A 24,565-nucleotide genomic window follows, 5' to 3' on the forward strand; every position below is an offset into this window, starting at 1 on the left:
AATGAGATTAATAAAGTAAAAGGGCAGGGATGCTAGTTTTACTTTGCAGATGTTCTGATTCCTCAGAAGTACAATCCTTAGCAAATTCTTGTGTTTAGATGTCATGCATATGTGGTGGTGCTGCGGTAGCATTGTCGGCTCACAGTAAGACATTGTCCTGTTCGATTCTCAGCTAGAGTGTCTTCTGTGTGGAGACATGCGTGAATGGGCGTACCTTCGTTGAAGGTTGTGCGTCAGGGCCGGCAACTCGGCACGTAAAAATCTACTGCCAATCATTAGTGGACCGGAGTTCCGCTGTGGCGACCCCTAACCAGGAAAAGCCGAAAGACACAACAAGATGTAATGCATACTTATAGGGATATTTCTAAGGAAATAGGGCAGAATAGCTGAATTGCAATCTAAAATGTTATGGGTAACTGTTATTGTTATTGTAATTATCTGTGTATTCCTTTTTGTGTACCTGTAGTGCAGATAATTTGCATTCAGCCACACTTGGCTTAACAAACAACAGCCTTTGTATCATAGAAGATTAAGACAGTGATATGTTAATAGCCTGGGTTCATTCTTTAGTCCTAAATGAGTGATTTGAATAAATGGTGGTGGGGGTGGTTTCACCAAAGTGTATGGTGTTAATTTGGAGAGCTGCTAGCATATACTGACACGATAATGTGAATCTGGAAAGGTTACAAAAAATCCTAGGCTGCTGCTACAGTTTATACCACCCAAGGATAGCTACAGTGTTTCAGTTTCTACCACAAATGCAATACTGGCATTTACTTATAACTCCTTACCTGGACTAGCTTTATATAACTGTCTGCTTATGTCAATCTCACATTCCTATCCAGTGCTGTGTGAGCATGGTTTGAAAGTCTTTTTCCCCAATTTCACTTCCTAGCACTTTTTTGTCATATGTATGCCACAACTACTATTGGCCATAACATTTTCAAAACCCTTACTTTATCTTACTTACCATAATCTGGTCCCTCTAATCATCCACCTTAATCCCCATGGTCACAGTTTTATAAGTACACTGATTACAGCAGTAAACAAAAATAAGAAATCTGTCTACACCTGAAAACAAACAGTACATTTACCTTAGTGTGGGCATGTATTGACTAAGAATTGCTATACTCTCTATATGACTCTGTTGAGATATTCCACAAACATTGACACCTTCTCACCTTCTCCCCCATTTCACTCTCTTTTTTCTCACATGCATTTCCTCATTTCTAATGTTAGCCCCTTTACCTGTAGCCATTATAATCATTATCAACCCCATTCTTCCTATTTTCTACATGGGGTAAGGTTTTGAGTCAATTGTTGCCACCTCTCACAATTCAGTTCCACTCTACTTTCTTCTATAGTCATACCAGACTGTCACAGATCTTTTCTCACACAACCCATACATCTCTTAGCTAGGCATGGTTGCTTCTTCTTGCCTTCTTCCTGTCTCTTTCAAATCTTATTTACCAAACTGCCTTCCCCTTTCCAGCACACATGACTGAACCACCATAATCTGTTCTGCTTGACCTCTGTAGCTGGAGCTACCTTGGCGTCTGATCTGATATTTTGATGTGTTTGTCTTTCCCTAAGTGTGAATCTTAGTACCTATCTCAGGCACTTTATCTCCATCTCCTCTAGATTCTTCAACTGTTCTGATTTCACTGCCCATGTTTCTGTGCTATACAGAAGTACTGGTCACACCATGGTTTTGTATACCTTACTTTTCATCTTCTTTGGTGTTGACACTCTGCACCTCTGATTCTAAATTTGACCTCCTCATTCAGATTTCCTTTCTTTGCAACCATACCTCTGAGATACTCAAATTTGTTAATCTTTTCCAATATCTTTGCTTCTATATCTGTTTTAGCTTTTATGACCCCCACCACCATTTGTTGCTATGACTAGTGTGTTGTACTCAGTTTCATTCCATGTGCCTTCAGTTTTGCAGTCCATTCCCTTATCAGTTGCTGAAGTTCTTGTTCAGAGTCTTTTTGACATCCCACACTGCATGCATACAACAGCTTTGTTGATTTTTCACCTCTAAATTATTTGTATTGTAATCTATCAGGAGTATGAGTAAGAGTGGGCTCACTCACTCCCACTGTGAACCCCACAATTAGACTGAACACTGTTTATCCTTCTATCATTGGATCCTTGTACATAGCCTGTGATAATTCTACCAATGATTTTAAGACATAGAACTATCACAGGATAGCTCAAATCAGCTTTCTTGGGACCTTCTCATATGCTTTCTCCAAGTCATGGAACGAACCATCACAAGATTGCTCAGATCAGCTTTCTTGGGACCTTCTCATATGCTTTCTCCAAGTCATGGAACGAACGATCACAAGATTGCTCAGATCAGCTTTCTTGGGACCTTCTCATATGCTTTCTCCAAGTCATGGAACGAACGATCACAAGATTGCTCAGATCAGCTTTCTTGGGACCTTCTTATATGCTTTCTCCAAGTCGAGGAATACAGAGTTGGACTGTTTAGTCATGTCCAGCTTCTTCTCCACTATCTGTCTCATTGCAAACATCAGTTTGGTTGTGCTGCATCCTAATCTGAATCCAGACTGCTCATTTCCCATCTTACTTTCTACTACTCTATGTTTTTGCTTGTCAATCATCCTTTCCAGAATGTTCATGCAGTGTAACAGGAGTTTGATACCTCTATTCTGCCCATAGTTGTGAATGCTGCATTTGTTTTGTACACTGGAACTAGATTGCTGATTCACCAGTCATCTGGGATATGCTTTTCTCTCCATAATGCTTTAAGTACCTTCAGGATTCATTTCTTACCTAACTCATTCAACATCTTGATCATATCTACCCAACATCATCTGAGCCTGCTGATTTTCCTGACTTCATTTTCCTTAGTACTGTTCATACTTCTTCTAGGGTGGGCTCCTCCTCTTCTCTGATCATAGGCTCTATCTGGAACAGCACAGCTTCTGTGGGGTTTTCTTGATTCAGAAGCTGCTGGAAGTCTTCCTTCCATCTGCCTTTGTTGTCCTCTAAATTGGTGAGCAAATTGTCACTGGCATCACTTATGAATGATGTTTGATGATTATGTTTTTTATCTTTCTGCCACTGCCTTGCAACCTGATGGAGTTTCTTTCTGCCAAATGCTGAGTCACTTTCCAGAAGATGGTAGAGTACCTCTGATGCACTGTGCTTTGCCACTGCAACTGCTCTCTTAGCCTCTTTGTTAGCCAATCAGTATTCCTTCATAGCCTGGTTAGTCTTTTCTAATTCCCACTACTTCCTGCATTATTTTTTTTTTTTTTTAGATTTTTTTGGACTTTTGCATTCCACCACCATGTGAACATAGGAATTATACTAGGTAAGCAATATGAAGGGCCATAAGATGCCTAGTCATATACACCTATAAGCAGACACACCTGAAAGTTCATGCCTCCGTTTTCAAGCACTTAACAGCGTTCACCTCCCAAATCATGTTGGGCTGTACATAACAATCCTGGTGCAAATCTGTGTCTGTCCATCCATTCTTTAAGACTAGCCTTAAACGTAGTCAAAGCAGAACTTTGTTTCAGCTGTACTGGTACTTTGTTACAGAGGCTGGAATGCATTGCATTAGGAACTTATCTCTCCATGAGTGTTGTTTATTTATGAGTGCAAAGTCCCTGGTATGGGTATTTGTAGAGTGACTGGTTTTGAATAAAAACAGAACGTCATATAGGATTTTTTTTTCATGGCACAGATCAACTCAGAGCATCCAATAGACTAGTAAATCTAAGGAAATTTATGTTAATCTGTTAGGATAGTTGAAGAAGTTAGGGCCTTTTATTTTCTTGGTAAGGTATGTCTGGGGCCTTTTTACTTGAGTGATATACTTCAATTTATACATACCAAAGGGGGAATTAGATTCAATGATGGGTCTGATAAGTGAAGGGTACAGTGATCGGATGATGTCTTTCGATCTTGAAGACCTTCCTTTGGAAAATAACTGTGCCATATAGAGGATATCCTGACTATGATGAAAACAGGATAGCTGAATGAGAGAGAATTGTTTACATAAGTAGCAAGTCTCTTATGACTCTGTCTGAAATTGAGTACCATTAATAACATATGAGGTGGAAACACCTTTTTTGCTGAATGCTACTATTCTGCACTTGTTTGAATTTACCTTGAGACTATTTTCTATACACCTGATATGTGCATATTCCAGCCCTTGTTGGAATTGTTTATTATCACTAGACGATTGGACAACAGTACGCAGCATGCAGTTATCAACAAACTTGGTCACCCACACCTCTGGGACATTGGATTGTATATCTGCAAAAATGAGTGCCAAATAGGAGGATGCAAAGCAATGCAATTTTACTTTCAGAGAAGGTACCATCAACTCTCATAGTCTGTGATCTGTCAGACATCCAATTTGCAATCCAGCAGACAACATAGGGATTTCCATTATGTTTGTCTAATTTCAGTATGTTGAATAGTATCAAAGACTTTGGCCAATCAAGCTAAGCAGTGCGTATTGAGTGACCACTGTCCACAGCCACAGTAACCTTTTCAAAGAAGCTTAATAAATTTAAGTGACAGGACCTACCCATTACAGAACCAAACGGATTGGGCCTTTATCTGCAGAAATGTGTTTTGCTATGTTAAGTCTCATGACTTTGCATATAGTGCTGGTGAGGTTAATTGACTTATAGTTCCCTGGATCTGAAGAAGGGCCACTCTTGTGATGGATAATCATGGTGGCTGTTCTCCAGGCATTAGGCACAAATCCTGTTGAGCATTTTAAATAGAGGCTCAGATAATGCATACATGACACTGATACGAATGCAGCCAAGTATGTTGTCTGGTCCAATGAACTATTATTTTTAGTCTTTGAAAGGGATTTTAAGACCCACTTTCCTTAAGTACTTTGTTTCCATACCTGGTTGGACTGTACATCTGTTCTAGTCTTCATACAGGGTGTTTTGAGATGCTACCATTCTTTGTCTCCAGGTATTTCCTCTTCTTTCTGAAGTGCTACAGACGTGACTATTTCCTTGAACTCTTGTCCTTTTGCTCCAGTCAATTTCCAGGTCTTAAGCCTAGTCTCTGTGGATCTTAGAAGCTTCCCTGGACAATGCATGCAGCTGATGGCGACCAGTGGTTTATACTGAGGAATGTCAGTTTTCGTGGTATGATTTTGTAATCTCTGATTTTGTCCTAATGCCCATTCCTTACTTGGAGGAAATCTGATTGAATGTTGACCGTTTTTGTATGTGATCTTGTGCCTGTCTAACTCATGGTGAGCCACATGTTGACCACCATCAAACCGTTTGCCTGACAGTAGTCTAGAATGGCTTTTCTTTCATTATTCCTGTTGTCCCCATCCACATTGATCCAGAAAGTCCTTGTACTCTCTTCTGTCTGTTCTGGATATGAGTATTCAAATCCCTTAATATCAGCAGAAACTCAATGTGTCCTACTTTTTAGTAGGTTTTGCAATTATTGTCTGAATGCACTCTTTTCCTTACAGTCACAATTCTGCTGTGGGGCATAATTTGGGATTATGAATACTGCCCTGTATTCACAGTGGATTTTGGTTATCATGATTCTGTCACTAATCATGATGACATTCCTCACTGCCTTTAGAACACTCTCTTTCATTACAATTGCCACAGTATTTCTAGACTGGTCTCCCTGAATTAGTAGACTTTAGATTATAGGTCAAGTGACTTTGCTGCACTGTCCTCCTTCCTTGTCTCCTGGATAAACACCTACCTTTAATCATCAGTCACTGGTATCACCTTCCTCCACTTCTGCTACATTTTTATCATTGCCATACTATTTCTTGCAATGTGCTGTATTCCAGAATATTCATTGCCTTATTTTTGTAGTTTCATATTCCTCTAATATGCAGTAATATTATACTCCATTTCCTACCCACTCTCTTCCTTATTCTTCACATGTCTACTCATGAAATTAGACAGCTTTGTGTCATACTCATTTGTATAGCAAGTGATACTAGGTCCCTCTGATGTATGTCTTCTTTTATGTGTCTTAATCCATGCCACCATTATCAACTTACTTTGTGACAAAAATCTATGCATTTTTCCCATTCCTTGTCAACCACCAAATTCAAGTTGGTGAATTCATCTCATCACACAAACTGAACATTACATACTTTGGACATTTAAAAGGGCTAGTCTTCCTTCAGAATATTCACACTTTCTTACAGTGTGTTTCTTTTCTTCTTGATATGTGACCACGTATTGTTCCATACAGTTAATTTTGCAGTCTTCGGCTGTCTTTCACTTGGATTATATATTAAAAGGGTTAGACAGGTAAAACAAACAACTGAATAAAGAAAAGGCACATTGTTTTACATACCTCCTGTCACATTCCTCCTTTGACAATTGGCCTTTTGACTTTGATACAAAGCTTTTCATTATCCGAAGAAGTCCTTTGTTTTGCTCCTGTTCTCTACCTTTCTTTCTTCCCATAAAAAACAAGTACTACACTGCTCATCAGCTGCTACACTATGTGACCTGTTCTCTTGCTTATAAATACACATACTTATGTATAGTGTCACTGATTCAACAAGTATCACACTTGTCTTTGGTGCTGAACTATCACAAGTCTTTTCATTCTATGTCTGCATGAGGTACTTGGATAAATTTTACAGTATGACTGCAGTGCAGCACAACAGGGGTGTTTCAGTCCTGATTGCACATCCTTCAGATGAGTCCTAAACTGAGGTCTTATCTGCTTGCATTGGTGGTAGCTCAAGTGGATGTAAAAGATCCCTTGATAGTATCAAAAAAGAGTTGGGGAAGATCCCTGGAGCCCTGGCAAATTTCCCCTAATCAGTATGAATACCGCTTTGGGTCTACCCTGAAAAAAGGCAATGACCTAATGGGAGCAACCTGTTTAACCAACAATAAATTAATAAATCATTTTCTTTTGCTCTTCTCAAACATATTGTGCTTTCAAAGACATCCACCCAGGCTGGAGATACTGGACCCTCGTAGCTGTAATCTCTGTTCCATGACTCCATTTGTTTATACTTCCCTTTCATATTTTAGGGAGCATTCTTGGCCTCCACCACACCGTGGACATTATTACCTGATAGGTTAACTTACTGTCCGAAGCCTGCAATCTTTTTCCAGCTTTTCTTTCTCTTACATTGCAGTGTCTTGTTTGGCAACATGGAGACATTTGTGTTCCTCCTCTTCCTCCTCCTTTTAACTGTAATTTCCATCTTACCCCTCCAATAGACAATGGTGTTATTTATCAATCTAGCATTATGAATCTCTCACTCCAGAACCTGTCATGTTCCCAGAGGCTGCATGTGATATCCCTTTTTGTTTCCACATCACTATATATATGCCAAGGGGAAAAGTCAGAGAGCTGTTGTTACTGCTAATATAGCCCCCAGATGATTTACTTGTTTACCCTATCTCTAGACTTTTTTAGAGAGAAGTCCTCTAAACATGATGCTTTCTGGTCTCAGAGTGAATTGCTATTAAGCTCTGAATCTTCAGTACCAACCATGCTTTTGTTTTATAAGTGTGGACCTCAGATATCACCTCCTTTGGCATTGACTGAATGAGTTAGTTATCCATACTCTTAGTACCCTCTGAGGTGACTCCCACAGTTTCTAACCAAGTTTAGAATTATGCTTTCTGACATACTAAATCAGAAGATCAGCCCCAGCTTTCTTCAGAGGAAGGCCCCTGTATGAAGGATCTCCATTTTTACACAGTTCTCTACCTAATCGAGTCATTTATTTGCCGACAGAATTCCTCATCACTTTTATCCACTCTGTATTAAGTGGCATCACCACACAGATGTCAAGTTGGACCCTTTCTACTGCACACCATTGTTTTTAATCTCTGCATCAAACTTTATGACTCTTCCTAGCACTTTGCTTTAACTCAGTAGCTCAGACTTTATCTAATATGTACTTGTGTCTTTTCTAATGGAACATCATATTTGTCAACCACAAAAATTCTCCAGCATATTACTATTTCTTGAATGATAGTATGGTTGTTTTTACCATATTCATTTATGATTTAGCTATAAGCTGTTCTTTCATCTCACTGTTTATCAAAAATTAAATATTGAAAACACTGAGCTGAAAAAAATTATTATTTGGAACTTTTCTCTCTAGATTTTCAGTGAAAAGTGACTGTTTAACTCAGCTAGACTATCCCAGTTAACAAATGGAAATTGTTCTACAACGTGGAGAACAGGTTCATGCACTTTTTGCAATGAATGGAAAATCATTTGCTTCTGCTGAAACTAACATTTCTAGAACAATAGAGATAAATATGTGATGCTTTAGTGATTTTAATTACAAGAATTCCTACGACTATGAATTTAGAATATCGTATCACTCATTTGTCATGCTTTCTTCTCTCAGCTGTTAAAATGCACAAAAAGTATATTGCATTAGGTATGTTGCTGGGCCATATGTGGCATTCATGCCTGTAAGCTTGTATCTCACCACTAACCCAAAAACTAGTCTGAGGCTATACACACCAATTGTTGTTGTTGTTTGTCTTTCGGCTTTTCCCGGTTAGGGGTTGCCACAGCGGAACTCCAGTCTGCTAATGATTGGCAGTAGGGTTTCACGAACGCCGAGGTGCCAGCTTGACCTTCAACCTTCTACAAAGGTATGCCCATTTACGCATGTCTTTTGAATGCCCACACAACCGCGGGGAGGACATGCAGACTCCACACAGAAGGCACTCTGCACTCCAGTCGAGAATCGAATGTGAGAACCTGTTGCTGTGAAGCAACAACGCTACCACTTCACCACCGCGGATGTATCAGGCTATACACACCAATAAAAGTTATAAATTACATTTAGCAATATTAATAGTTAAACTGTCAGTGTTGGCTCACTTCAAACACACCCACACTGGGGAAATTTAACTCTGTCAAGCCAAGTAATTCAAATTTGATGGAACCATAACTTGAACTTGGACTTCTAGAATAAAATTTGCCACCCCTGCAGCATTTGACAATGAAAAAAGCAGCACTTTATGTACACTTACTAACTTTATCAACAGTCTTTTTCTTATTTAAGTATTGTCCTCTATCACTTCAGTAAGAGGCCATATACAGTGCATAAAGTCTAGTAATCAGTTGTAATTGCTAAACTTTGAAGAAAAATATGAAACATTTTAAACCCATTCTTTTATTTAGCTACAATGGTCAGAAGACACTTTTCAGACAAGACCTTTATCATAACGCAAATGACAAACAGTGATGACAGACAGTAAACTGCAAACATTAGAAACTCTTACCTACACAAACATCTTCCACAGCTACCCTCACACAGCAGAACTTTCCACGTGTGCCCCATGCACTTTTAAATTAGTGCAAAAAAATGAAAACAATGCAAGTACTGAAAATCTTTAGAATTTAAACTGACAAAAGGAGAAGTAGGACTTTTAAAAGTAGGGGACATTAAAATCTTTTCTAAAATAAAAATAGAGAAAAAATAAGAAAAAGGACAGGACATGAAGTCATAATAAATTGGTGGATGGGTGAGTGGGTCAGGAGGACCAGAGAAAACAAGGGACTAAATTAAGTCCTTTGTTTAGTATCACAAAAAAACACCAAGCACTTTAAACTGCAGTCAGTTTCCAGTTAGAATATATGTCCACGACAGGGAGTTAATTTCAGAATATCCACAGAACTTGTTCTGTAAGATTTCACATTAAAGATAGATAAGCAAATACATGTGTATTTTTATTTTTTTACACTGTGTCTGTGTGAGAGTTAGTGGCTGCCTGGAAGGTCACAGTAGGGGGTGGGGTTAGTGAGGGGGCTGGTTAAGTGTGTGTGTGTGTGTGTGTGTGTGTGTGTGTGTGTGTGTGTGTGTGTGTGTGTGTGTGTGTGTGTGTGTGTGCGCATATGGTTGGGTGTTTCCCTAAGTGCAATCGAGTGGGAAGTGTGCTGTATGTGTGTGTGTTTGTATGTGTCTGGGGATGTTGGGGGCTGGCTATCAGACTAATGAGCAAAGCTTTAGAGGGACACACTAGCCATCAGGGATTAGACGTTCACCTAGTGCCTTAACAGCATTTAACCACAATGTTTGTTGGGGAACAGTAGTCACCAGGAATACTTTATATAGTGTGATTTTAAGTCACTTAATTAAAACAAAAAAAAAGTGGAGTGGGGAACCATTAGACACTAGGGATACTAAGCAGCATGACTTAATATCACAAAAAAGGATTCCAACTCTATACCCTCTCACCTTGGGTATAAGCATGAACAATAGACAGCAGAAATATACTTTAAAAAAAATTAGACATTGGGGGTAAAGTACAAAGATGAGGAAAAAGCTTTGAACAATACACCTTTGCCATGGAAACATTAGCATGTATCTGCTGCACAAACTGAACCTCATAATACAAGAAAACTAGACACAGCCAAAATTAATGGGGGGACAAAGGCACACAATCAGGGATGGATTTCAAGTATTTCTCTTACTAACTGTGAAGGTTGCTAGTATAACAGCTTTTGTTCTACTGTGCATTTACTGAAGGATATGAACTTTGAAACTCTAATGTCTGGCATTCAAGACTGACTTATCACCTGTGATTTACAAAAGCAAGAAAAAGGAGAAATTGGGTATGGGGTGTGTGGTATGTGTGTATGTACTCTTGTGCACGTATGTGTGTGTGTGTGTGTGTGTGTGTGTGTGTGTGTGTGTGTGTGTGTGTGTGTGTGTGTGTGTGTGTGTGTGTGTGTGTGTGTGTGTGTGTGTGTGTGTGTGTGTGTGTGTGTGCTCTCTTACGCACGTGTGTGTGCTCTTGCGCACGTATGTGTGCGTGTTCTCGCGCACGTGTGTCTGTGTGTGTATGTGTGTATTTGAATGTGTGTATTTGTGTGTGGGAGAGTGAATGCAGGGTGTGTGTACTAACATCATGCATCAGGCACCACTATTAACTGCAGCAAGAATGTTCTGATCTGCACTTCTTCTTCTTTCGGCTTTTCCTGGTTAGGGGTCACGACAGCAGATCACCTGTCCACTCATGATTGGCAGTGGAGTTTTACAGTGTCAAGTTGCCAGCCCGGCGCCCAACCTTCCACAGAAGGCACACACATGCACACACTCACACCTAGGGCCAATTTGGAGTGTCCAATCCACTTACAGCATGTCTTTGGGATGTGGGAGGAAACCAGAGCACCAGGAGAAAACCCACGCAACCACAGGGAGGACATGCAGACTCCACACAGAAGGCACCCCAGCTGAGGATCGAACTGGAGAACCTCTAGCTGTGAGGCGACAATGCTAACCACTGCACTATGATGGCTGCCCAATGTTCTAATCTGCACTTACAGTATTTAATAGTTCTGATCTGCACTTACAGTATTTAATAGTGATTCTGAGAGATGATAATTAACTGATAAGATAAAGAGGACACTTTTCATCGTGACTAATGTGTCTCTGAGTATGAAAGTACTACTTTGCAGAAGCAGGGGCTTTTTATCACAGCCCTTTATGAGAGCACTGGGGTTCTTTCTGAATCCACAGGAAGATATCCAAAGAGTGTAAATCAGCGTACATGATTCTCCTTTATAAGCAGAGCAGTAATAAGAAAGTAGTAATTCACATTTAAAATAAAGAAGTATATGGTATGTTGAGGTCAGTGTAGCACTGGATTCAGAACAGTCACAACTCACAATGGAATGTTCATTTCAGAAAAAAAAGCCAACATAGTTCTTTATGCATGATTTTTATGTTATTTAGTAATCAGGTAAGGCAACTGATGTTTGTACAACTCTTCTGCCACAACCAGGTCAACCTAGGCCACAAGAACAAATGCAAACAGATGACTTGGAGTGACAAATTAGTCTAAGTAGCTACACATTGCAAACATACATTCATAAAGAAATGAAAGGCAATTCATCATTAAAATAATCCACAAACATTAACATTACTAAGCTAATTCTTAGGGTTTCCTTTGACCTACAGAAGATACATTTCCTACTGGCCTCATGTTCCTGTCATACCATTTGATGATCACACAAAATATAAATAAAGACTGACATTTAAAATCAATTTGTTGGGGGGACTGCATCATCTGCCACCCCCAACATGCAGGACCTGGATCCATACTCAATCTCTAAATATACTATCTCCTAGACCACACCAACTCAAACCTCAGAGAAATTTAGTGATCGAGTGTAAAGTGGCAGAGACTACAATTTGGGTTGGATACAGCCTCAGAAAAAAAAAACAATGTTTAATAACTTTATATTTTACTGTATACCCCACAATAATGCATCAGCAATTATTGTTTGTGGTCGATTAGTCATGAGAAGTAGAACTTTGATATGCTTATGGAGGTCCAAATCATGCACTATCTGGTAAGGGTTATTGTTATTTTGTCATGTAGTGCTATACAGTGGGTTATGTGTCTTTTTTGAATAGACTTCAGGTAAAGTTTTTGTCATAGGTATGTATGAACTAAAATGGTTGCATTGCTTTGCTGTTGCAGGCAAAACTGCTTCAGGTACACCAGAATGTTGGGTGTTCTGATGAACCTCTTAAAATGGATAGGTTACATCAAATAGTGAAAGAAATTGATAAGTGCTTATCCTAATTAAATATTTGGTTAACCTTTTGTACACTACATTTGTTTCTCAATTTCTTGTTGCTACTGTAAATTCCATTTCAGTGCACTTTCTGCCTAGTACAGAATTCCATAAATCAAAGTAAATCCTACTACTCCATGGTGTTATTTCCTTCTTCATTTGTTACTGTTTTCTTAGTACTCCGTTTTGACGTCAATTATATATATAGAGGACAAAAAAATCATTAATCATTATCTGACTTAACCCATTGTCTTACACTAACCAAATCTCAGGAATGCCAGTAAAGTCCTTAGCAGATCGGAGTGTCTATTTCATTTACTGAAATATTATATTTGTCAGCAAGCCAGATTTTTTTTCTTATTCAATATATAAATTCACTGCTGCCTATTATAAAAAAACACTTTATTTTTCTCAGTTTTTATTAAGCATTTGTCACATTGAAAAAAGAGATATTTTTGTCCCATGGAGAATCTGAAATATGGATAAAACAAACATGCAAGTAAGCTCTCACACACATACAGTCAGTGTAGCACTGTGTACTTCATTTAACTCAAGTATTTTAGGTCCACTCTGACTGGACGTGTGGTGTGCAGTGCAGTGCAGTGAAGACATAACCAAGCTGTCTGCAGTTTGTTACTTTCTTCTACCGTGCTAGTGTTACAGAGGTATTCCTGTGTGTTGTATTGTATAGAAAATCATCTTTTAGGGATTCATCACTTCTGACTTAACTTCCTCTGGTCATTGGGTTACATTATGTTTTTTCCTAATACACTAATTCTTTATCTATATATCTATCTATATATCTAAAGACCTTTTTTGACTCCTTTAATGCTGCCTTCATTTCATATAGAAGGAATTACAGTAACACCATTGTATGTATAAGTATGACTCACCTGTATGTATCCCTATCCGCAGTTTGAGCTGGTCATTTGGTCTGTGTTGTATTTTAAATGTTTTCACCGTATCTAGTAGTGCCAAAGACATCCTGGCAATTTCCCGAGCATGAAGTTTACCATTTCGTACTGGAAGACCAGACACTACCATGTAAGCATCTCCAATAGTCTCCACCTAGAAGCAAAATGGAATGATATCAATGACACACGAAGGACTTTAAAGTCTTAAAAGTTAAAACTGAAAATGGGTTCTGTCTAACAGTGATACCTACAGCAATCAGTTTAGATTTGTCATGGGGTATTGCTCTTTAGGGCAAAAAGATTCAATAATCATATTTATTTTGTCATAGTTAAATATATTTCTTGTATTTTTGCAGATTTCACAACATGATTAAACAGCACAATGAATTCTCAAAATCTATAAAAATCAAATTTTATTCTCGTCTCTTTTCTCCAAGGAGATAAGTAGGTTGAGAATTACATTTCAATCATGCCTGAAGATTAGAAATCAACAAAAAGTGAGTTATGAGGGTATGTATATACATGCTGCTAGACTGCTGAACTTCCATTATCATATACAAATGATAATGGAAGTTCAGCAGTCTAGCAGCAATCACTATGTACCTGGACTTTACTCCAGCCCCATCCATTCAAATATATGTCCCAGTTGTTCTAGAACCTCAGTGATCTGCACTCAGTCAGTGTGTTCAGCCTTATTACTGCTCCTTGAATGAATACTTCCTTATGTCAACTTAAATCACCCCTTCTAGCTTTCACCATGTTCCTTATCTCTTCCTTATATTTTTTCTACTTATTTAACTCAAAACCAACTATTTTTTTTACAATACAGTATATTCATTCTATGCCTACCCAATTTTCTTCTCATTATGTGTATGTTGTAAGCTCCAAAATTCCTTTTCACACAAAAGTTATATCTCCATTCTGTGGCACTTGGCAGAATCCTCTTTTCCATGCATGGTACAGAAAACTGGTACAGTACTCCAGAGGTGACATAATCAGTGCACTGTACTGTGGATAGATGGCATTAACATTTCCTTGGGTTATTTCCTTAACTGCAAATGATAGAATTGTTTCAATCATCACTTGGTCTTCAGAATGCACTGAGTAATTCAGCCTTTGGTTGACTATGTCCCCATTACCTTATACATTACATAGAGTGCATTTTTCCATACACATCTTCTGATTACAATTCCAGGTGACACTAACCCGGTAACTGTATAAGCCATATCAGTCCCATCAGCAACATCTATCTATAGCCACTGTGCAAACGTTTGTGGCCACCTGAGAGTGTTTTTTTTTCTTCCTGTTAAGTAACAGTGGGTTATCTTATACAAATTATCTGAAAAAGGCTGACCTTTGCCCAAATCTTCTTTCTTTAGCATCTTTGCTCCAGAAATTCCCTGTGCAGCTGCTATTATTAAGTTTCCATCTGCCAGCCATATTTGTGTCCAACTCCCCACTTTGAGCCCTACTTCTATAATGTTTAACTTCCAAATTACCTCTGTAAGTGTCACATAAAACACCTCGATAGAATCCAGGGAGACTAGATTCACAGGGTTCCATTCATTCATTCCAGTGATGAACCAGTGACGGCCAAGCTTAAGTGGTGACAACGATAGTAAAAAATGCAGTGATACTGCTTACCCGAAAGAGAATGTTCTATCAGTGTGTAGTAGTTGCTGTTGTTGTTGTTATACACTGGACTCCTAAGACAATGTATGCTTGCTTGAAGCCTTATTCAGCAATTCTCTAGCTGGCAAACATCATTCTCCCTCTACAATGAGAAGTAGCCATCTCTTTCAAATAATACTGCCTCTCTACAGAGAAGAAAACATCTCTATCTCGCTGACTTACAAGCCTCCTTTTTAACATTAACCAGCAGGTGATTCTAATATGTGTGTGTGTGTGAAGTTGTATACACTAACTTAATATCTGCTACAGTCTCCTAGCTCAGATTATATAAAAAGCTAAAGCCACACTTCAACGTGTATAGTCACCCATTTAAGAGTATATTTTATGGTAAAACAGTATTTTCACATAAAAAAAAAATATTTTCAAGAAAAAAAATTCTAGTCAGTAAATATCTACTATGCCATAATGTTGAAATCACACACACACACACACAGACACACACACACACACACACACACACACACACACACACACACACACACACACACACACACACACACACACACACACACATTTCTTTATCTAATGTTTGCATGGTGTTATGTATAAAAAGGAATGCCATTGTGACTGTGGCTCTTTTCTTAGTAAACTGACATTGGTAAATGTCAAAATGCCCATTAAGCCACAGACTTCCCCATTACTACCTTTAAATAATTTCTTGACTTACAACTGTCAACCTAAAAGTAATATACCCTTGCAGTACTTTATCCCTATTAAATAATGATAAAACAAATGCTTCTCTTAGATGGTCATTTTCTTTAAACTCTACTATTGCAGTTGGGATGATGACATTTTTCAGACGTGCATGTGGTCGTTTCATACATGTGTAAGCATTGTGTTTTGAAAAAAAAATGATGTGTTGTCCAATCTTGCCTTCTTTCTTACTAGGTTGGATTCAGATCTGACTTGGCCTTATATACATGCTCGAGGTCTTCCACTAGCTCATGGCTAAACCCTATCCCATCATGCATTAAGAGAGCTCCCCAGATCTCATTTGCCGCTAAACAAGATCAGGTGCTCTTTCTACTGGCTCTGGCTAAGTAGACTATTTCTTAATTCATTTTTGTGGAAAATTGTTTGTTTCTTGTTGAATATTTCTACAAATAACTGGTGTTAATTGCTTGTTATTTCCACGTGCTTCTGTGGCTATACTGCTTTTGGCCGTCATTTTTTCTGTTAGGCCTTTTCTCCCTATCCCAGTTTCACTTTAAATAGCCCATTTTAGTTAGAGGGCTCTATTTTACCTTTGATTTATATTTTAAGGGGTAATAAGGTTGATACTGTGGTAAACGGAAAAATTATGATAGACTTAGAAATAAACCACTCCAACATCAAGCAAAAACTTTATTAAAGCAAAAGCTTTCTCAATGCATTGAGAAAGGGTTGTTACCTGAAAGCTTTGCTTTAATAAAGTTTTTGCTTGACATTAGAGCAGTTTATTTCTGAGTTTATTATATATTTTTAAGGTCAGTTAATTTAACTTAGAGAGCTGCCTTTCCTTTAGCCCGTTTAAGTTAGAGGGCTTTCCCGCCTTTTTTTTTCTCCTCTTGGGCATAGTCTGTTTAAGTTAGAGGGCTGTGCCATCCTTTTCTCTTTCTCGAAAACAACTGTTGGTTATCCATTGTTATTGTTTAAAAAGAATTAAAAAAAATAAATATATATATATATATATATATATATATATATATATATATATATATATATTATATATTCTGATTGTTATCTGCTGTTCTTGCTGTTGATCTTGTTTTTACAATATCTTCCAAAGATTCAAAACCCTCTGGGTTTAAAAAATGTGAGGAATGCAGACAAAAAAATGTCCCTTACTGATAGGCATACTATTTGTGTGTGCTGTTTAGGAGCGGTCCATCTCCAGGAGTCCTGTTCAATCTGCCACTCTTTCAGTCACAGGGCTCTTTTGGAGAGAAAGAATAAGTTGATCCTCAGACGTCTGTTGAAAAACCCCTTCTCCGAAGCATTATAAGAAGGTCCGGGTTCTTCTAAGTCTGACCAGTCTCCTTCTTCTAAAATCAGACAAGTCAGGGAAGAGATCTTCCTCTGCCAGTGCTCCATCGGAACCTTCTAAAAAGATTTCCAAAGTTTCCTTTCCAGATCCAAAGGTTGTCAGATCCAAGAGGCCTACTACTTCAGCTCCATTAGTTTTGTTGTCAGTGAAGTTTCAATTGCAGAGCCGGTCCCCTGTTTTGGAACTGGTTTCCCCTACTCTCAGGTCACCTTTGCTCCAGCCCTCCAAATCTCCTGCACCCTCAACTCAGACTTCAAGGAGCCTGTCAAACGAAGTGGATCAAGTGGTGCATAGGCTGTTAAGGACAGCAGCGCTCATCAAGTTGTTATTGGATCCAACCCTGAGGGCTTTGGATCCAACTGAATCCTCCCCTTCTGCATCTATTCCTCCTCCTATCTGACCTCAGACCTCAGAGCCAGAATGACCAAAGCTGATATTGGTGGAACAATTGGAACCGAGACCAATTACAAGATCTTTGGATCCAAACATTGCTCCAATGTCCTCAGCTTCATCAGAACACGATGAGTCTATGAGTTGATGCTCTCCAGTCGGGTCTGGAGAGGGGAGTCAGATCAGAGAGTTGTTGGATCTGAACTTGCCTCTTGGGGCATCGGCTCGGGTGAGGTCGGCTCCTACCTCAGCCTTGGAGCCACCCCCCTTGGTCCTGGGCATTCTCTCTGGTTCTTCAGAACTGGGGGGGTCTCCTTGGATCAGGAGTGGGGGGCTTTTGAGGTGATGAGAAGAGTGCTGACTCCACAGAAAGCTCCACTCTCATCTCTGGACATTCTTCCCCCAAAGGCACCGGCATCTGCCTCTATACCCTTGCATCTACAGGGGCGTGGAGATCCTACACCTCAGGACACCCCACAGGATGCCCCCCCACTCTTCTGAAACTTCCCCAGAGTACCCCTCAGAAGAGGTCCCTCGGAAGAGGTTATGCAAGAGGAAGCATTTAGACTGCACAGAGTAGTCTGTCACTTTGGATATGGACCTCATTGAAGCCAAAGGGTCCCCACGGTCACCTCCTAATGATGTCTCATTTGGAGACATCTTAAACAGAAAGGTGTCCGGAAGTCCACCAACCCATCAGCAGAGGAGTCCGTGTACCTGAAGGCTTTTGGATCTCACCCTTCCTCTACTTGGGTGTCTACACCCTTTGACAAATTTTCTGACTTAGTTTCTCAAAAAGTGTGGGAGTCTCCAGATTCAGTGAAACCTGTGCCTTGGAGGCCAAACAAATTCATCACCTCACCATCAGACAAAACATTTAACTAAGGGAGTCCCAGTAGATGCTATGGTGGCAGCAGCCACCAAGAAGGAACTCTCAGAGATGTCTTCTTCTGTTCATCCATCGAACAAGGACTCTTATACGATGGACAGATATGGAAAGCGCAGTTTTTCTTCAGCAACATTTGGTCTTAGATCACTGAATTACCTAACTCACTTTACTAGACTACAGATAGATCTCCTAAAGGAGCTAGGAGATACCCTCCAAGGTTCAGTAGCTGAAGGGGTGTCAGAGAAAGTTTCCTCTCAGCTCTCTACCTTAAATTTACTGGTCACCTCCTCTATGAAAATACTTTCTTATGCAGTGGATGGAGTGAGCAGAGCAGCAGGTTCAGGAATTTCCCTAAGGAGACAATCTTGGATGTGCTTGCGTGACTTTGCAGTGCCTGTTAACTCGTCCTTTGTGAATGCCCCATTGGATAGCTTGTCTCTGTTCGGGCCCAAAGTCAAGGACATGCTAACCAGGTGTGAACAAGTAGGAAAGACTCTCTCTACCGTAGGAATCCATTTTGCCTTACCTACCAGACCTTATCCCAAAGGTCAAAAAGGAAGTGGGGAAAATGTGGTTTCAAAAATCCCTGAGAGCTTTCTAGGACACACATGGCGATTCTTCCCCCAGGGGCAGGGGAAAGTGGTAATAGAAGATGCCAGCCATGCGGCAGAGGGGGTCTGCAGAATCAGTGCTCCTGAAGGGAGGCCCACCTGTCCATCTCTGGAGGCAGTTGGGCTTCATTTATCTTTCTACCCAGAAGTCAGGGAAACAATAACAAAAGACAAGTGGGTACAAAGCATCATATCCAAAGATTACTCCATAACCTTTTCCTTCCCCATCCCAAACATAAAAAAAGATCCCAGAAGTTCCACCCAGTCAAAGGGAACAGGCAACTCTAGAAATTCAAAAGTTGCTAGACAAAAGAGTCATCCAAACAGTCCCCTCAGACCAAGTAGGATCCAGAACTTACTCAAGATTCTTTTTAGTTCCAAAGAAAACAGAGGACTGAAGACCAATTCTGGATCTCACAACCTAAACAAATCTGTAAGGAAATCCAAGTTCCAGATGGCAGCACTGCAGTTAATTCTCCCCTTTCTTGGCTAAGACAATTGGATGTGCTCGGTAGACCTCCAGGATGTGTTCTACCACATACAAATGAACAGTCAATCCAGGAGACACCTGCACTTTCAGCTGGGAGCCAGCCACTACCAGTTTTGAGCTTTGCTTTTTGGTCTCACTACAGCTCCCAGAGTATTCATCAACTGTATGGCAGTAGTTGCAGCTCACTTGAGATGCCTAAGATTCTGAGTGTTTCCATATTTAGATGACTGGCTCCTATCCGCCACCACTGAGCATCTACAAACAAAAGTGAGAGACACCACCTTGCAGCTCTGCTCTCACCTAGGAATCTTAATAAACTATGAGAAATCTGCCTTACTGCCATCTCAGCATAACGTTTTCATAGGAGCAGAATTAGATACAGCAAAGATGATGGCCAAACTTCCTCTAGAAAGGGTACAAGTTCTACAACGCCAGGTCTTAAATCTTCTTTTCAAGAAAAAAGTGCAACCAAGAACAGTACTAAAAGTCTTGTGGACCATGGCAGCAGCAGTAACATTGATCACATTAGCATGTCTGCACATGAGAATTCTTCAGTGGCTACTGTCCACTCAGTGGTCGTTGCAAGAGCTGCCCATATCACACAAAATATTGATAATGGAATCTTGCAAAAAAGACCTACGTTTGTGGCTTTACTCCACTCGTGTGACACTAGGTCAACCCTTTGTACTTCCCCAACCACTAGCCACAGTGACCATGGATGTCTCTCAGATAGGTTAGGGAGTCATTACATGAGAAAAACAGTCCAAGGCACTTGGCAGGATCACAAGGCCCATTTGCACATCAATGTCCTAAAGATGACAGCATTGCTTTTAGTGTTGAAAGCATTCCAGGACTCTCTTCTGCTGGGAACTATTGCAATACAGACAGACAGCATGTCAGTTGTATGGTACGTAAACAAACAAGGAGGAACCAGATCTTACCCCCTTTGTTGGGAGGCCCTGAGATTATGGCACTGGGCAACCTCCTCACAACACTTTCTGATAGCAATGCACATCCCGGGGAAATCCAGTGTGATAGCAGACAGATTCAGCAGAGCAATTCTGATGCCACACAAGTGGTCCTTAAAACAGGAAGTAGTGGAAAAGATTTTAGGCAAATGGGGCCAGCCTTGCTGCGACCTTTTTGTGACATCCATAAATGCCAAATGCAGCAGCTAATTTGCCCTGATTCCCCCTCCAGGGGAGTCACCAAGGGATACGCTTGTACATGACTGGCCCTCGGGCCTCCTCTATGCTATTCCTCCCACTCCGTCGATACCCAATGTTCTTCAGAAAGCCAATTACTTGCAAAGGGACTTGATACTCATCGCCCCATATTGGCCTTGTCAAATCTGGTTCCCCTTCCTGTGGTTTTATCTTCAGGAGGAGCCTTGGATTCTGGACCCAGTTCCAGACCTTCTGACTGGTGCTTTAGGAATGCTCCATCCCTCCCTTCAAACTCTCAAGTTGACAGCTTTGCTGCTCTGATTCCAACCATAGCCAGGCTCCCTAGCCTTTCTTCTTCAGTAAAACTCATCCTAATTTCTTCTCATAAGGCTTCAAAGAGAAAGATACATAGAAGCAAATGAATAAGATTCTCTTTAAGGGCTTCATAATCATATTGACCCATTTTCTACCCCAATAGGTTCCATTCTAGAGATCTTAGCTAAACTATTCAATGAAGGCGCAGTCGCAGCTACTATCAGAGTTAAGCTAGCAGTGAAATCCAATTTCCATTTAGGTGAATCAGGCCTCAATATTATGTCTCACAGACTATGCAAGGCCTTTCTTAAAGGTACTTTTTTATTAAAACCACCTATTAAAGACCCTCCAGCACCACGGGACTTGAATTTTGTCTTATCCAATTTAACATTTCCCCCGTTTGAGCCAGCATTATCTTGCAAACTCAAATTTTTGACTTGGAGAACTATTCTTTTGATAGCAATTACTTCTGCTAGAAGGGTTTCAGAGCTGCAAGCCTTGTCAATAAAGCCCCCCTACATGCTCTTCCACAGAGATAGAGTCTCCTTATGAACAAACCCTTCTTTTTTACCCAAAATATGTTCACAATCTAATTTAAACCAATCCATAGAGCTACCAGTATTTTTTCCTAATTACGAGAATAAGGCGGGATACATGTTTCATCAACTGGATGTGTATAGACAGTTAAGCTTCTACTTACATAAGACAAAGGACTTCAGAAAATCTGACCAACTATTCATATATTTTTCAGATTCAAAGAAAGGTGCTCCATTTTCTAAAGTGACACTTTCAAAATGGCTCTGAGATTTTATAACCTTCATTTATAAACCTCAGAACAAAGATCTTCCCCATAAAGTAAAAAGCCATTCTACAAGAGCCATTGTGACCTCTTCTGCCTTTAGGGCTAGACTGCCAATTGATACCATATATTCTGCAGCAACATGGGCAAGACCACATACCTTTATCACTCATTACATAGTTGATTTGGCCTCCAGGAACAGGGCCTCCTTTGGTTCCATGAATCTGAAGAATATTCTCCCTGGAGCAGCCCAAGAAGATGGTGCTAGGGACGCTGTCCCAACCTAGTAAGAACGAAGGTGAGATAGGTCAACAACACATAAAGAAGTTATGTACTCACCATAATGTTCCATGTGTGTTGTCCATCTCACCTTCATTCTTACATCCCACCCTCCTTTCCAGAAGCCTTTTGCTCCTGGAAGACAGAGCTGATACAATTGGCTATTAGCGATCTCTGACCTTCTTGATTGCTTTATAAGATATTAAAATACCCTTATTTTGTATGCTTTTATAACTGCAAACAAGATCTGGGGAGCTCTCAGTGCATGATGGGACAGGGTTTAGCCACGGACTATTGGAGACCTCAAGCTTGTATATAAGGCTGAGTCGGATCCGAGGATCGGATCTGAACCCAACCTAGTAAGAATAAAGGTGAGATGGACAACACACATGGAACGTTATGGTGAGGACATAACTTCTTTTTTTATTCACTGAATTTGCAATGTAATAGCAGTGAAAGAGAAATAGCCAAGCTTTTGTCAATACTGAAGTATTTCCCTTTTCTTAATTTTGCATCTTGATGCTGCAGCCCCAGAGATGATAGTATAACTTATCTTGGGTGTTGGGTTGCTGGCACTCTTCACCTAAAACATTATATTTAAACATCTGTTACGTTACAAAGCTGTAGCTGCAGTTTTATGTATTTTGGTATTATTCTGTTTTTACCCTAGATTTTCTACATACACTTGATGCCATGGCACATGCTTTTCATTGTTATTAATCAGGTCACACTTCATTATGAATTCTGATGCTAGGTTCTGCACATCCAGTGTTAGAGAAAATATATTTAACTGAATTTGTAAAGCACTAGTCTTCATTTTCATCTGCAATCTTTTTTCTCCATTTTGAGAGTTAGAATTGAACAAAAACTAACCATCATAAATTTCCTTCAAAAATATCAACAGTCTTTGAAAATCAATATAGGATACATTTCATCGGTGAATCAATTATCACCTTTCTAATTCATATTTATTTATATATTTACAATGATTTCTCAAAATTATTAAACCACTTATCACCAAAGCACATTATACATAGATAAATTAATGCAAAATTATGAAGAGGTAGCTTGTCAGAAAAAAAAACACTTTCAGGGAATAATGAACCATTAAAACTGGTATTACAAGGTTACCTATGATCAGAATTAAAAAATGCTTATTTCTTTTAAAGAGCTGAAACTTTGGGGACCTCCTTAAAATGTCTTCAGCGCTATTTGCCAAAAACAAGAGAGGTTGCTGATTCTAAAGGACCGTGGCAAGATAAGCAAAATATGCTTTACTAAATATATCCAAATGGCCTCTGAAACAGCCAAGAACCATCTCTTGATGGGTAAAGAAACCTAATAGGATGATAAGGAGCCAAAGGTTCTTTCAACTATACAGCACCTATTTAGTATACGGCTTAAGAAGTAAGGAGTATCTTTATAAACAGACCTAGCAGCAATAAGGAACCCACTGCAGATCGGACAGGAAAGGAGTGATATGATAAGCACATGAATTCCTGGTCAGAATCCTTGCCAGATATTTCTGAACCATTTGGAGTTACACAAGGTACCTATATGACAGCTAAATGTATAGGTCATCCCATTACTGTAGTCTTGAGAAAACCAGTGCATGAATGACTGCACCTATGTCCGGTAATGCGCCTGTCTATAGCAGACTGTAAATAACATTTTTGCAAATTACTTGATGCTATGTTACTTTTGTGGGCTTCATGGCTCCTTGGACCTGTTCACCAACCCAGTGAACAAAATCAAACAAATAAGGAGTGAAGGAAATAAAATAAAATAAATATATGACAATATATATTTTTTTTGGATTTAGAAGCCCTCTAATTTGACAAACATTAATTTTTCTTTTGTTTTCCTTTTTCATGGAAAATAAGCCATTTTCATATCCTTATAAACTTCAACATACATTCATCCATTTCTGAGAAAATGCTACAGTGTCTGTGCAAATACAATGTTCCTTCTGTTAAAGGTACAGACAATGACTTGGTAATCTTCAGCCTGAAAGCCTCCAGATACTGCTTATGGCATAAAGAGTTAATGCTGTCCCAGTCGTGTCTGGGCACCATGAAGATCTGGAGAGGGCTGAGCAGCTTGAAGTGCAACCTGTTGTATACAGATGCAGGTACTGAGTGCAACCTGTTGTATATAGATCAGGTACTGACAAACGTTGCTTCTATGGAAGAACATTTACAGTCTTCATTATGTTTTCCTTCTTTCTTTTTTTTTTTTTAATTGCACTAATTTGGTTCTTCTGTACTACAAAATAATTAATTAATTGTAATATGGCATCTATCAGGATGAACTGATGACCTGCTTTCTTGGTTAAGGCTCCAAATTATATCACATTCTTCTGGAAATGACTTTATTAGTTGTCATTGTTAAAATGTCAAACTGATACAA

At 39.5% G+C, this 24,565-nt stretch overlaps 1 protein-coding gene across 1 annotated transcript in view; it reads right to left on the reverse strand.

Moving 5' to 3' along the window:
• The window catches only part of NPR2 (natriuretic peptide receptor 2), a 2,072,492-nt gene that overhangs the window by 228,556 nt on the left and 1,819,371 nt on the right, over positions 1-24,565 (reverse strand). Inside the window, exon 19 of the mRNA XM_044078984.1 lies at positions 13,479-13,653. Within this exon, the coding sequence (XP_043934919.1) occupies positions 13,479-13,653 (175 nt within the window). The remainder of the gene's footprint in view (positions 1-13,478; positions 13,654-24,565) is intronic.

This window comes from Protopterus annectens, chromosome 1.part1 (genome assembly GCF_019279795.1).
Source record: "Protopterus annectens isolate FY-2018-M chromosome 1.part1, PAN1.0, whole genome shotgun sequence".
In the NCBI taxonomy this organism is placed as follows: Eukaryota; Metazoa; Chordata; order Ceratodontiformes; family Protopteridae; genus Protopterus; species Protopterus annectens.